This window comes from Passer montanus, unplaced genomic scaffold (genome assembly GCF_014805655.1).
Source record: "Passer montanus isolate IOZ18808 unplaced genomic scaffold, ASM1480565v1 scaffold1, whole genome shotgun sequence".
Lineage (NCBI taxonomy): Eukaryota > Metazoa > Chordata > Aves > Passeriformes > Passeridae > Passer > Passer montanus.
The window spans coordinates 5,019,943-5,035,244 of record NW_024356504.1 but is presented as its reverse complement, the minus strand read 5'-3'; the positions used below and the strand labels follow the sequence as shown (position 1 = coordinate 5,035,244).

Sequence of the window (15,302 nt, the reverse complement as noted above, 5' to 3'; positions counted from 1 at the left end):
TTGGAAGGAAGATGAATAGCAGCTGAGAAGCTGTTTGACTCCTTTGCACGAAACAGCCACTGCTCCACATCAGCGTCATCTGGAGCAGCCCTCTGATGGCTCAAGAGATGAGGACTTAAAAAAGATACACTGCTGACTGGCTGTCAGATCTTCCACTGTGCTGATCTCATTCCAGAAACTACACATCTGCATGTGGTCAGGATGACAAGATGTTTCACTCTGCATTGCCTCAGTTCCCTGCTCTGGTAGTTGCTCAGCATTTTGCAGAAGTATGAAACTTTCCACATTTCCACTAACTTAATGGAAATGAGAGGGGGGGTATTTTTCCAAGAACCTTAAAATGCCATGTTCTAAATTTCCATTAGGGAAATCTCACTGTTATTTCTAATGTGTATATCACAAATCATACTGGATTTTATTCCAGATGCAGTAAGTAATCTTTGTAACTAAAATTTTCATTTACAAGTTCGCCTGTTCAAAACACCATTATACATAGGTCATCCATATACGGGATTGTTATAGCAACAGGGAAGCCCTGGTATTCAAAGGACTTCAGTGAGACAAGGTTTGCAGGCAGAAGTTAAAGCCTTGATTTCAGGATAAACACAACTCAGTATGAGCTAAATCAAGAGTCAGCAACTGATTGCTGAACACACACACACATAGAAAAGCTCCTCACTAAAATCAAAGAGAGCCCTTACAATGTCTGCCAAATACCAGATCTCTTGCACAACGCTCATTTTCCTTTGTTCCTTTGCTGTCTGGAGGCATGGCTGCTAACTTTGTCAGCAACTGAAGAACTGAACGGGAGTGTGAAAAAGTTACTCTAAAATGTAGAAAACCCCACGGGGGACTGTTTTGACTCCATCACACGTGAAAGGAAGGAGCCATCCTCAGTGAGCAGTCTTGCGCAACATGGGTAGGCCAGGCTCGCTGCGCTGTGCTTCTGCGGCACTGGTTTCGGGAATCAAATACCGGCACCGGGGGACAGCAGGCAAGGCCCCCTCAGCACAGCGACGGTGGGGAAGGCTTTCAGCACAGGGGTACTGGGATTCTTCCTAAATCTAAAAGGAAAACAAATCTTCTCCACACTTCCTTTCTCACAACACAGTCCTGCGCTTGAGCGGAGCTGCCTGCCCGCTGCTCGGCAGGAGATTTTAGGATAATTTTCCAATATCTCCTTCCCCCTTTGCCGGCCCGGCCGGCCAAGCGTGTCAAGGCGAAGCGAGGGGGACGCGGCCCTCTCTGCTCCGCCGGTGCCGGGGCGGCCGCGTCCCACGGGGCCGTGCACTACACGGGGGCCATGTCCCTTCCGCAGCGTCCCCGTGGGCGCGGACGGGGCGGGGAGAAACCCGACCCCCGCCGCCTGGGGAGGGCGAGGGGCTGCGGCCGCACGGGAGGAAGCGGCGGCGTGGCCGTGTGACTGCCCCGTTCGCGGGGACACCCCCAGCCCGGGCCGCGGGGAGGGTGACCCAGGGCGGGGCAGGGCGGGGCGCGGCGCTGCCCTGCCCTCTCGCTGAGCGGAGAGGCGGGAAGCCGGCGTCGGTGCGCTGCCGGTCGGCCGGAGCCATGCGGAGCTGCGGGAGGGCGCGGGGCGCCGCGGGCTGGGCCGCCCCGCTGCTCCTGCTGTGGCTGTGCTTGCCGACGGCGCGGCCCTACAACCTGGACACGCAGCACGCGCTGCTCTTCCGCGGCAGCAACGGGACCTTCTTCGGCTACTCGGTTCTCCTGCACCGCCACGGCGAGGAGCGATGGTGAGTCCCCGGCCCGGCCGCCCCCGCGGGTCCCGTCACGCCGTGTCCGGGCCGCGGCTCCTCACGCTGCCGTCTCTGCCCCGCAGGCTGGTGGCGGGCGCGCCCCGGGCCAGCTGGCCCGCCAACGAGTCTGTGGTCAACCCCGGGGCCATATTCCGGTGCCGCATCGGGGGGAGCTCCAGCGGAGAGTGCGAGCAGCTCCAGCTGGGTGAGTCGGCGGCGGGGGTGGGCGGGGAGAGCCCGGGGCTCCGCTGCCTTGCGGGGCGCGCTGGGCCCGTCCGCCGTAAGCTGCAGAGTGCTCTGCCTCTCGCCAAAGGGCGAGATCGGCGCTGCAGCCCAAGGACTGTGCCGGCGGCATCAAGAGAGATAGCATGCACCAAAACTTGGTTTGGGGAAGTTACGTGTGACAGATGTTCCCACAGCCGTTTCGCACCTTTCAGCCTCCGAGTCAAAAGCCCCGTGAGAGTTTCGGTCTGAGCTTGCTCTGCGGAGAGCTGGTACAGCTTTCAGGGCAGTGGGTGAATGCAGTAAGGTCAGGGATGGGAGGGTGGAAGTGTGTGCCTAAATCATGTTTTCTCCTGCAAAGCCTTCTCTTCATATAAGCCGCCCTAAAGTAACTCTGAACCACAGTTGTCTTGCTGATGGGTTCTCCCTGCTTGCAGATTTATTGGAGTTTCAGACGAACAAAGTTATTTTTGACTGAATCAGTTTTTATGGGTCCTGCGTTTAACTTTGCTTCTCTCTATCTCTGCAGTCTCCATACTTAGGAGATGTAACTGGCTGAACTTACTCAACTCTCAAGCGTTTGATGCTTGCTAAAAAGGGGAAGGCTTTGGCTGGGTTGCCATGAACGTGTGAATTGCTTTGAGCTCTCTTCCTGTCCCACTTGCGTGCAGTGCTGTTTGTGCTATTCACATGCTATGGAGAGAACCTCCTTCAGCTTGTACCCTGCCACCCTCTGACCAAGAGTATCCCATCCGTTATGAGAACACCGCCCAGTAAGGCGAAGGGCGGGAAAAGGGCTATCAAAATATTTGAAAGATGTAGCACACCATGAACTGGTGGCTGTCAGGGCGGAGCTCAGCTATCTGTGACCAAAAAAATACTAAAACAATTGTTTCACTACATGTCTGTGCATAAATGACAGGTTCTATCCTTTTTTTTTTTTTGTAACGTGTCGTCCTATAAGAAAAAGACAAGCAGTCTAGAAAGAATGGAAATTAAATTTATACCAGCCCAAGTAGTTTTTTGGGGTTTTGTTGAGTAATTTCATTCCAATACTATATCTATTAAAAAGTTATACATAGCAAAGACTTCTTTTTTTCCTGACTGCATGTTTCTTATGAAGAGGCTTGCAAAAAGTCTAAGAGGTCATCTAAAGTGGTGAAGTAACATATGCTAAGAGTCAATAAATCCCCGTTCCTGGTCTGGTGTTAAAAAGAGACCTTTACTGTGTGAGGAAAGAAAAGGAAGGGTTGAAAGTTTCAAGTTCTTTGACAATTACGAACATCTGCAGTGCCTTTCAGTTTGCTCATTTCACCAATGGAGAAACAAAATCTCTAAAAAAATGATATAGGTTTTTCTTCAACAGCTTAAGGGATTCTAAGTGAAATGAGGCAACAGGTATATGAAAAAGTTTGTGGTTCCAAAGGCTTGGGTTAATGTGGCCTCTATTCTCAGAATTGAAGGCTGCAGGGTACACAACATACTTTTTAAAACAATAGTTATACCACATTTTTGCAAACTAGGTTTCCATTACTGCAAAGATGACATCTTTGTATCACTAAGGTTTGTCTGTAGTATTTCTGAAGTTAAATGGAAGCTGAAAAGAAGTGCTGTATTGTAAAACAGGTCATTGAGGTCAATGAAGAAGCCAAAGGCAGCTGTGGTACATGGGATGTGAATGAAGTGGCGTAGTATCTGGGATCAGAGAATTATGCAGGAGAACTTGCAATTACAAAGCTGAACTTAATTATCTCTCGTCTAACTCATTCAAGTTTGGATTCTGATCTCATAGAATAGGGAATTTCCTTAGAAAAAAATGTGGCAGTATATTGCACTGCTGAAGAGGCACAATGAGAAATAAGTGTTTCTGTCTTGCTCTTAAACAGTTGAATTCGCATTTTGTTCTGGTAAAAACATCTTTGAGGTGGTAAGTTTCTAATTATAAGTCACAAAAAAGTAGAGGTGATAACAGGAAATAGAAATGGCTTTCCAATTGTTGGGCTTTTGTAATAAATGGATGTGAATTACCTAGAGACATAAGTATGTTAAAATACTTTGTCACTCCTTTTCGCTAAAGTAACCTTGAAACTGCCATAGCTAATTAATGAAGGATTCGTGAACCATTAGGAAACCCCTGATCACACGAAACTGCTGTTGTGTTTTTTATGTGTCACAAGTTCCTATCTGCTTCCTCAGTAGCAGAAGAGCTGCTGGGAGCAGTCTTATGCTGCAGTCATCACAGTATCTGGGATAACTCATCCAGACACACTTTAAAGAATTCTGATGTTCTTCAGGATGTTGCAGGTCCTGGGCTGGTTTAAGATCTGAAAAGAGCAGTGAGATACACTAGCAAGGTTTGTCTTCCTAGCCCCTCATTGGCACTTTTAAATCTCTCCTTGATGAGTATAAGAGTACTTCTGTTTATGGTGTCAAGTGCATCTAGACTGCAGATTTATTTGTATTTGGAGTATTTTTAAATAATGGCTTATATTAGATGCAGAAGCTTGTAATCAAACTTCAAGTTTGTTTGATTACAGAACTTCAAGTACAAAATACAGTACGTCAGGTTGAAGCACTAAGTGTTCATCTTCTAGTCTTGAGTTTCAAATCCTTGCCCACATCAGTTTGGAGTAGTCAGGGATTATTGCAGAGGAATTTACACAAAGTTATTTATATGTTTTGACCTATTGAATTTTGGACATATGAAATGTTACAGAAATTCTTCAGTAGCACTGCTGTCAGATTTGAAACAATGATTAGCTGTGTAAAATATATAGGAAATAATTTGTGAAATTTGCCATCCAGTCTAAAGAAGAAAAATAGTTTTAGCTAGAAATGAATGCAATAAATTCACTGCATACTGTTTAACATAAGGCCAGAAAGCTCTGCCTGCAGTTTCAGTCTTGCTCCCTTCCTTTAAGTCTCTGCTACAATTAACCTGTGAACAAATTGCCCTCTAGCTCCCCCAGCTGAATCATTACAATGGAAAAGTGAACAGTTAATGGTTTTCCCCAAAGGCAGAGCTGTGTCTGTTCAACTTTGATTTCAATAAGTTTGTGTTTTGGTAGCGTGGCTTTTTTATGTTGCTTGCACCTCTCCTACCTTGCAAGTGGCATCTTTCAAACAGCCATGCTATTCCAAGGAACATGGGATCTTCTGGACCTAGGTCTGTTACAGAAGGATGGAAACAGGTATCATTTAAAATGTTTAGCTTGAAGTCATTTGAGGGACGTAAGAGGGATAAAACCCATCAGATCTATGAAAACAGAAAGTACTTCCTGGGTGAGTGAAAATAGACTCTGACACCTAGGAGCAGGATATCAGAAGGCTTATTGTCTTTGCAGCAGACTTCATTGTTTTCATCAGTTAGCAATAGGACCAGAGGAGTTATGGGAGGATAAAGTGGGTGATGAGAGGCTGTTGGGCATGGAAAACACTGGAGCAAGTTATATAAAACTGGTTTCTCAGATGACATTGCAAACGTGTGTATTATGATCCTTGAGGCCAAAACCAGAAGTGGTTTTATAAGTTGTGACCATATCTGTCTGCAGTTGCATTGTTTCTGTGGATGTGTTCAGAGGGGATTAGAGCAGAAGTGTGTCTTCCAGCTGTGTAATGTACACAGGCATGGGCAATTACTTATTTCTCAGTGACTTTATGACAGCACGTGCTCCTTTTCCCTGAGGCATCCAAGCTGCCATGTCCTCTTGAGCTTATGCAGTGCTGCTCTGTTGCTTGTGCAGAATACTGCATTTTCTCATTTGATAAAGCTTTTATAATGTCATATCCTGAGCAGGGACTCATCAGGGTGTCTGGGATGTCAGATTCTCGCTTCTCTCTCACACAGAAGTCTGCAATTTCAAGGTGGTTGAATACTTGCCAGTCAGAGAAAGGGAGGAAACATAAGGCAGTATGTCAGCAGAGGGCCAAAATAATCCTGAATCAACATATACAGGAGCAAAGGAAAAGGGGAATGCAATCCAATGAGTGTTGAGGAATGGTGGTGCTTTTTCTTGTTACCAGCCTCTGAAAGAGGCACAGGAAGGAAGCACTGAGACAGGCTGAACTTACTCATCTCTCCCATCATCATTGTCTGGTTTTGTTTGATTTACTGATAAAAAGTCTCAGTCTCTTGGGTCTAAGTTTATTGCCCTGGTCTTCTCTACTTCTTCTATTTCCTGTAAATCCACATAAAAATAAGTCACAGGTAAGTCATTGTTAGAAGATGATGGAGCTCATTGCTAGAAGGGAATTACCGGAAGTGCCTTGTGCAATTTAAAGGAGGACTAATTCTTACACATGGGACTATAATGGAGTTTTCTTTTCTGAGGAGATTTCAATCATATTAATGTGGTCTATAATTTATGTAAACTATGGAAATGTCTCCATTAGGAAGTTAGAAGTTTTCCATTGCATAGCTCCAAAATTCGGTTCCAAAACTAAATTCCACACTTGTTTCTGAAAAGCAGTACATATTCAGTACATGGAAGTTCATATCTCTGACATTAGCCAATAGGATAATCTATGTATTCGTTTAAACTCTCTAGTGCATTGGACAGTAATAAATGCCAGTTTTTCTCTCAGCACAGGTGTTTTGCTTGGTGGGTCAGTTTTTGCAGGCTTTTTGGTGGGGCAAGGGGTGAGAAGGTGTGGGGTGTGATTTATGGGGCTTTTTTCCATGCCAACAATGTCCCAGCAGCATTAGTACTCTGTGGTCTGTACTGACATCCTCTTCTGGGTAACTAAACTGACCCTTAAACCTCAAACATTTTGGGTTCACCTGTAGCTGTATTCAATCTGAGAAAGTTTTAAAAATTATGCAAAAGAGTTTATTCAAATGACCTAATGTGTTTCCTTATTTATAAGAATTTTTTTTTCATAAACTGTTATGCTGATTCATAGAAAATGCCAGTTGAACAATTTGATTAATGCTTATTCATACAAACATCTTAAAAATTAAAAAATTCGGTTTTATAATTTAGAATAAATGTGTAGCTACTCCTTACCATGGGGATCACTGCTGCTTTCCAGAAGAAAGCAAATGTTTGCTAACTTGTCAATACTGTAGCCTTTTGGGTTGTGGGGGCAGAGTTAGAAGACATTTCCACCTGTTTTCGCAAGGTTTTAAAAAAGAACTCTACTAAAGAACTACCTCTAAGAGCTGCTAGTGAATAATTGCAACAGTGAAAGAAGAATGCAGGACGTGCTTAGGTAATGATCTGCCATCCCCAGTAGAGGTGGCAGTTATACAACCTTTATTTGATAGCCATTTGCAGTAGAGATTGTTTTAAAGTCTGCTAGCAATAGACACATAGTTAGAGAGATGTTTACTTTAGGCTAGAGTTTAGGTGGCACTCACAGGTATTACTTGTGTTTCTTACAAACATTTGGGCTAAAAAGCACTTACAGGGACAGCTCTTCACCAGAATTTAGTGTAATGTCACTTTCTATCTGAGTAATGATGGAGAAGCCCATCCTCACTGCCAGCCTGTCACATTCAGAGCCAGTATGTTCCCTGTGGCCACCCACAATCATACCTTTGCTCAAGAAGAAAGTAAAAAGTCTGCGTGACCTGCGTGAGACAGAGGTCAGATCCACCACACCCAAACTGCTGCATTGTCCCCCCAGAGTTCTTGGGTGCTCCTGTTACCCACCACATTGTTCTTCACCGTGTCTCTCTGTTCAGAGCGTTGGTCTTTGTCTCCTAGGCCATCCCAGTGGTGAGCGCTGTGGGAAGACGTGTGTGGAAGAGCGGGACAATCAGTGGCTGGGTGTCAGCTTGTCGAGGCAGCCAAAGGAGGGCGGCTCTATCGTTGTATGTATTAACCACTGGGCCTGTGTGGTAGACTGCAGCCAGCTTTCTTAGGCTTCCGTGTCGAATGCTGTGTTTGTTTTATATCCGCAGGCTTGTGGACATAGATGGAAAAATGTGTTTTACGTCAAAAATGAGCACAAACTGCCACATGGCATTTGTTTTGCCATCCCTCCTGATTTTCGAACTCAGCTGAGCAGAAGAGTATGCCCATGCTATATAGGTAAGCAAAAGGCTTGAGTCCTATTGTAGGGAAGGGTGAGATACACATTTGAATGGTGCAGAGTTTGTGAAAACCCTGTGTTGCTTTGAGCACGTGTTCTGCAGCCAAAGGGTTGGAGACTGAGTGCTGGTGATATGAGCCCAGTTTGTGGTGTAAAGATGTTTATCACTTCAAAGAAAATCTGCTTTCAAAAGGCAAAATAAATAATTGGAACAGGGCATCAGAGTAGTTTTTTCCTGGACTGCATTGCTGAAGGATGTGTTCTTCTCAAAACCAGGCCAGTAGAGGACATCCATCCTTTCTTTACTCTTGGCATTGCTCTGGAGAGTCTCACAGCAGAGCAGTAGAAATACCTGCAAGTGATTGTTGCTGTCTGCTCCTTAGCCTTTGATACAAAGGTGCTGCAGTGCCTGTCTCAGTGCATGCCCTTGTCCCTTACTTGCCTTCTGCCAAGGCTGCTGCTGTGGCATGACACCTTCAGGGGTTCTTCCTCAGAGAACTTCAGGAGAAAAATAAGAGTCAAGACCTGAATCTATCAAATGCTTCCATCCATGCTTTCCCATTCCTATCTACCACCCACCCAGGAGAACAATCTTGTGCCTCTGTGCCTTGCCAATGCAAGAATCAGCTGACAGTCTGATTTTTCTGTGCAGACAGAGGAATGCCATCAAATGTCCCACTGCTGGCTTTGGAGACTCTTACACAGGGTGGTGAAATCATGCTTTTTTGTCTTTGGAGACTAAGTGTACAAATCTATGTATGGAATGAAGGGAACCCTGATGGCAGGCAGTCAGCAAAGAATTGCGGGAAAGCCGAGCTGGCACAGTGTTGGATTGCTAGGATGAAAGCAGTATGTCTAAGACTGCAATAACACAAACCCTTCATGGCACCAGTGGAGCACAGGGCAAGTTCAATCAAGATATATAAGCCTGTCAGAGTATGCCTGAAGAATGGAGTGGAAAAGTATCCAGATGTGGTGCAAACTATTTGGCTGTTTTGTTCATGGAACAATTTTGAAAGTATAGCCTTTAAAGTCACAATATTTCAAAGGCAGGTGTTACAATAGTATATTGTACCTAAAGGCTATGTACTGGAAACCAATGTTTTTAGCTTTAGTACAGAAATGAAAACCAACTTTGTGGGGGAGGCGTTGTTTTGTTTTTTTTTCTAAGTTGTCTCAGCTTCTGTTGAAGGCCTAATGATAAAGCTCTGCAACTATGTGCTTCTCATCCATTTTAATATTTCTTGCCCATTCCCAGATCATGCACGAAAGTTTGGAGAAAACCATGGGTCATGTCAGGCTGGAACATCTAGTTTTTACATTGAGGTGTGTATTAAAGATACCAAAAGTCTCTCTGTTTATATACTCACTTTCATGTATACTGTCTAAAAGTGGATATGTAAATGCAAACATCAACACTGTATTTCATTGTGGGAGGCAAAAATCACTTTTTAATTTATTTTTAATTGAATCTTGCTATGACTTGCATGATAATTCCCAAGTAAGACTAATTTTTATTCCCAAGAATACTTTTACACCTTAGTAAATCCAAAGTTATTTTTCATCTAGAAAAAGGACATGGGTATAGCAGAGGATGAAATTTTATTATTCTTTTTAATCTGTTTGATGTAGCATTTATAATGCTTCCTTTCTTGCTTTACAGAGTAATATTCTGTATTGTTTAATCTCCATTCCACCTTAAGATTGTAGTTTCTAAAAAAACCATTTGAGACTATCCTGATTCTTGCTGTATTTTGTTGTTACAGTTCAAAGCTTTTAATAATGGTATTTTTATGAAGTCTGGAAAATATTATCTGTAATTCAGTAGTAAACCCCAGTGCTGAGCCAGATGCATCTCCAGTAGCATTTCATAGAATTCACAGGAGATCTAAAGAAGAGCGTTTTACTTATTTTTGTGAACATTTCAATGTGAATAACATGGCTCTGTTTTACTTTTTCTTTCAGGACTTAATTATAATGGGAGCCCCTGGATCATTCTATTGGACTGGTTCTGTGTTTGTGTACAACACAACTGCAAATACAATCCACTATTACACAGATTCAGATAACGAAGTGAAATTTGGCAGTTATCTAGGTACTTAAAGTATTTAACACTTTACTAAAATATAAGCTAAATAGCTGGTCTTGGGGGGAGTGCATGGTGTTTTTCAGTGTTTTCACTATTTCACTAACCCAGAGCAGTTCTAAAGATGTGTTCTGGTTGTGTTAAATATTATAAGGCTTCCTCTCTGCTCTTATAATGAGGAAACTTCTCAAACAGTGGATTTCCATTCTTATCATCTCACTGCTGACTTGTAACCATTTCTTGATTTAGAAGGTAGGGATGCTTCTGATTGGCAATGGTTTTCATTTCACTCAAGTCTGCAATGCTGCCAAGAGCTTTCACAGACTTTAGAAACAAACTTACCTCCAATGTTTTTTTTTTCTTTTTTCTTGCAAATATATCTTAGTCTGGATATGTGAGAAGGCAAACCTCATTTATGAATGTCTGTAACCAAGGCCGTGGAGTTCTACTCATGTACCTATACCCAAGTAACTAGCTGAATTTGATGCTACAGTTTGGAAGGGTTTGTGCCAAAAAAACAACAGCAGCTTTAGTCTTCTTACTACACTGAGAAAACCTCAAGTGTTCTTCCTGAATTCCTAAGCAAGAATATTTTTGCTTGTGACCATTGGGTTTTGCATTTTCCCATTCGAAGTTCCGGTTCACGTGGATAAACATTTCCTGTTTCTGATTCCACTCCTGTGACAATAGGAAGTTGGCATATGTTATGAAAGAGCTATTGTGAAACTAAGACTTCAGAATTCAGTTCTGGGCCTGCAAAGGCCACAGTGACTCTGTGGGAAAGCCAAGCAGAAGAGAGACTGGCTGGAAAAGGGGATCAGACACGCAGATCCGCAGTAGAACTAGGGAGACACCAGTAGACACCCTAGCAGACACCAGTGGAGCTGCTAGCCTTTCACAGGACAAAGGAGCTTCAGAGAATGGAAAGCTCCAGTTTTCCAATAGTAATCAGCAGAAAAAGTACTTCACCTATATAGGGGAAAAAAGTTCATTCCAGATTTCTGCTTCTACGAGTATAAGAATGAGACTTTCTGTAATGAATGAGTCAAATCATTGACAGCCAAAAGCCAGATCCAGGCAAACGGGTAAAAACCTGTATAAGGACTGTGTTGGGGAGAGGTTAGGGAAGGACTTTCCACACACATATGTGGTCTCTCTTAGTTGCTTTGGCCATCCAGGACCTTATACCAGCTGGAGTTTGCTTTGCTCTAGTGATCTGGTGCATGTTGGCTCAGCACAGCCATATGTCTTCTGAACTTGCACTTCTAAGGGGCAAGTTCTGAACTTGCGCTTTCCTTCTAGGAAAGTAAAGAAGGGCACCATTGACTCATCTGTATGTCTTTACAGTAGCAGCTGTGATAAACCTGGAATTTTGCAGTTTCATGCTGCTTTAACCTCTGCTCCTTTCCCTCATAATGTGGTTGAAAACCCATAGTGTGGTTGAAAGGATTTAAAGGTATCTTCCTTCCCTCCCTCAGCACCAGTCCCATCTTTGCAACTATTCAAGACAAAAATCTGTCCATTGTTGATTCTGTTACCAAATTATTTTTCTTAGAAGTCTGAGTTTGTTGCTCCCTTAAGTAATGAATAAAATTATTCCTACCAAGTGTTGGAAGTATATTGTGACCAGAGTGTAATTCAAGCATGTGAGGAGACACCATTATCTACTTACTCTATTCTTCCACTGGTAGGGACCAAAACATGGGCATCTTTACTTGTGTTTTTCATTAAAGTGTTAAAGAATAATAATTAAGAAACTGAAGACTACAGGAAGTGCAGTAGTAAGTATTGTAGCTGTTTCCCTAAGTTGGAAGAAACAAAGGTGTTCATGTACCAGACAACTGAAAGAAGGAAATTAGATATTTGTAATACATAACACTAGGTAATATTTTCTTGACTACTTCAGAGTCTCTTGGAGAGTAATAGATAGCTGACTTCTATAAAAGGAATTTTCAAAGTTATTCAATCTTTCAAATCAGCTGGCCCTGATGAAAAAGTAACCATAGGTACTTAATGTGCCTTAAAGAAATCATATGAAGTAGAAGACAGTTTTAGAGATCTGAGAAAGGCAAGTAACATTTCAGAAAACTGACAAACAGTAGTGATGGTAAAAAGGAGAAAACTGTGGAGTTGGAAATAAAATTTCTTTTCTCTATGCCTTTACATTTAAAGGGTCAGTTTTGTGATTTCCCCTTTCTCTGCCAAACATTTTAATACCATTAAAGAAAAATGAGAGCTATGTGATTACTGTAATTCTTGTGTATGTTTGGCTTTAAAGTCCTTAAGTATTAGTAATGTTTACACATTAGCAAAACAAAAATAACTAGAAAGTAAATGGCAGAGGAGGTAAATTAAGGTTCATCCATAATTTTTTGTTGGGTAAATAAAAACTAGGTGTTGACCTTCAAGTGATAAATTGCTCTGTTCGTCCCTTTTAGATTAAAATATGAAAAGAAAAAGGTGGCTTAATGAGAACTTGAATTCTAGGCAGTTATCTTCACAGACAAAAGATTCAAAGCTTGTTCTTATCTATCCAAGATGATTTTTCCATTTTCTCTGCATGCTGTGAACATGAGCAGTCATTCAGTAAATGCAGAGTAGTGAAATATGTTACCTGTCTTGTATTCTGAGCTGTAATGTACTCTGGAAAGAGTAAGGATGACTTGTGCAGCTACAGGTTCAGGTGTTAGCCTTTGTTTTGCAGTTCTGTGTCTGGATGTCTGCACCAAAATATGGTCCTGTTTATGATCTCTCTGCACATACAGAAATGCTTTGTGATGTAGATTTATTTACAAAAGCTGATGTAATGTTTTCTTATTGCATAATGATGCTTTTGTAATTTGTTCCTAACATTTTATGTCTGTGTCCATGGTGCTCTGTGTGTGTATGGGCACATAGAAGTAGCACTACATTTAATTTTTCTTCAATCCAGTTATAATAGTCAAAGAGTAACAATTGATTCAATTATTTCCACATTCCAGTGCTTGTACTTGGGTCATTTTTATTTGCATTAATATACATTAACAGAAGGTGTTCACAATTTATTGTACTTGGGTCATTTTTATTTGCATTAATAGTATGGACTTGCTGAACAGTTGCAGAATATACATTAAAAGAAGGTGTTCACAATTTATTGTCTTTTGAAGTATGGCAGATAATTGAGTTCTTGGGAAGGAATGAGTGTTTCTGACACTTTGTCCTGTTTGATGGAACTTACTGTCTGTAGTGACCTTTTACTTATACTTAAAAACTTTCTATTCTGTTTTCGTTGCTAGCTTGCATGAGATCTGAATGTCACATTTATGATAATTTATGGTGTTGACAGCTTTTATAAGGCATGCTCCCATTCTTTCTTTGTTACATAGCATTTCCAGTATTGAATAGTGCATTTCTGATTTGCAGGATACTCTGTTGGAGCTGGACATTTTCTGACACCATCCAGCATAGAAGTAATTGGAGGGGCTCCCCAACAGGAGCAGACTGGTAAAGTAAGGAATTGTCTATAATATTGGCTTAAAGACTGTAACCCCACAGAAATACCCATGATCTTCCAATTTAGATTAATACATTAAAGACAAGTATCAGATATGACTTCTCATGGGGGGAAAAGTTGAATAAGGAATTAGGGTAGGCAGTCTGGATAACACTGAAAAAAGGTGCAGGTAGAAAACGGGAGATAGCTGTACTTTGTGATATTGTGCACTGTTTTGCTGATTCTCTAGCACATGCTGTAGAGAAAGCACTGGGAAGTATTTCAAATTACAGTTTGCTGAATTCTGTTTGTATTTTCTTTTCCTTTTAGGCATATATTTTTAGCAATGAGAAGCAACTAAATATTCTATTTGAACTAAGGGGTAAAAAGGTAAATCTATCATATTACTTTTTTGCACCTTATACCATCTAGCGCTTCTTCATCAAAATTCAGACATAATAATGATTTCTTGTCTGCACACAGCTTGGTTCTTACTTTGGAGCTGCAGTTTGTGCTGTGGACCTGAATTCAGATGGCTTCTCAGACTTACTAGTTGGTGCTCCAATGCAAAGTACCATCAGAGAAGAGGGAAGAGTTTATGTCTATATTAATTCAGGTTCTGTAAGTATTTTCTCTTGAAAACACATGGCAACACAGCCGTTCTGGTTTAACAGGCTAAGAGGAAGAGCTTTTCTCTCTTCTTATCCCATTTTTTCAGATAAGGAAAAAGCAGCAGTAGAGCTGTGATGAGTACCCCAGCAGGGAGTGCACAGCACACCCCCAAAGGCTGCAGTGTCAGCTGTGGCACAGTTCCTCCCACCAGTGCTGGAAGTGCAGACAGACTGGGTTCGTCTCCTAGGAGCTGTAGGTGGTGACAGCCTGCCACTGCAGCCCCTTTCCAAGCTCTCCTCCACTGTGCTTCCCACTGCACTGCCATCTGAAGAGCAGCTTACCAAGCCTTCAGAAACAAACAAGGACTGAAGCATTTGCATGCAGTTACTGGTACCAGTCAGGAAAGAGACTGGTTCTCCTCAGTTTTGCAAATGACGTGACTGGACAGATCATGCATTAGATGATGCTTCTTTTTATTCTTTCTAAGGTTCAGAAATGGAAGTGTAATTACTTCACTATTCTTACACTAAATACCATAAAATATATTTGAAAATGCTTGCTTCTACATCAAGAAATTTGGTAGGGTTATATATTGGTATCCAAGGCAGTTTTAACGTTTTGAGTAATATTCCATTGATATGCCATTGACTGTTTTCTTTCAGGAAGCAAAGATGGTAGAGCTGAACATAGAGCTCAGCGGGAGTGACTCATATGCAGCAAGGTTTGGAGAGTCCATAGCCAATCTAGGAGACATAGATAATGATGGCTTTGAAGGTAAGAATACAAAGAAAACCTGATGGGTTTTATTATCTCTGATCAGTGGAATGACATAATAAACTAGGAGGATTATGGAAGTCTGAGAATTCTTTTGGTTTGGCACTCAACTTTTCTTTTTTGACTTGAAATACAGCTGCTTCACAGGCATTGACATTTCATACCAAGGCACTAGGTTCTGTCTAATAAAGAGCATGAGCATAAAGTGATAGCATAATCTGTAACCTTTGTTAGTCAAATGGAATCACTAATCCTGTATTGAATATCTGAGATGAAGGTTGGGGAACAATTTGGCAATTTTGTAACAATCATAAACAAAAATGGAGTCAAAATCTGCTTCTTT

At 42.0% G+C, this 15,302-nt stretch overlaps 1 protein-coding gene across 1 annotated transcript in view; it reads left to right on the top strand.

Moving 5' to 3' along the window:
- Positions 1–1,390: 1,390 nt before the first annotated feature.
- Positions 1,391–15,302, top strand: part of ITGA4 (integrin subunit alpha 4) — a 34,092-nt gene continuing 20,180 nt past the window's right edge. Inside the window, exons 1-10 of the mRNA XM_039699508.1 lie at positions 1,391–1,754; positions 1,841–1,962; positions 7,688–7,794; positions 7,885–8,014; positions 9,274–9,341; positions 9,981–10,110; positions 13,504–13,589; positions 13,904–13,963; positions 14,057–14,194; positions 14,848–14,959. Of these exons, the coding sequence (XP_039555442.1) occupies positions 1,570–1,754; positions 1,841–1,962; positions 7,688–7,794; positions 7,885–8,014; positions 9,274–9,341; positions 9,981–10,110; positions 13,504–13,589; positions 13,904–13,963; positions 14,057–14,194; positions 14,848–14,959 (1,138 nt within the window). The 5' untranslated portion in view covers positions 1,391–1,569. The remainder of the gene's footprint in view (positions 1,755–1,840; positions 1,963–7,687; positions 7,795–7,884; positions 8,015–9,273; positions 9,342–9,980; positions 10,111–13,503; positions 13,590–13,903; positions 13,964–14,056; positions 14,195–14,847; positions 14,960–15,302) is intronic.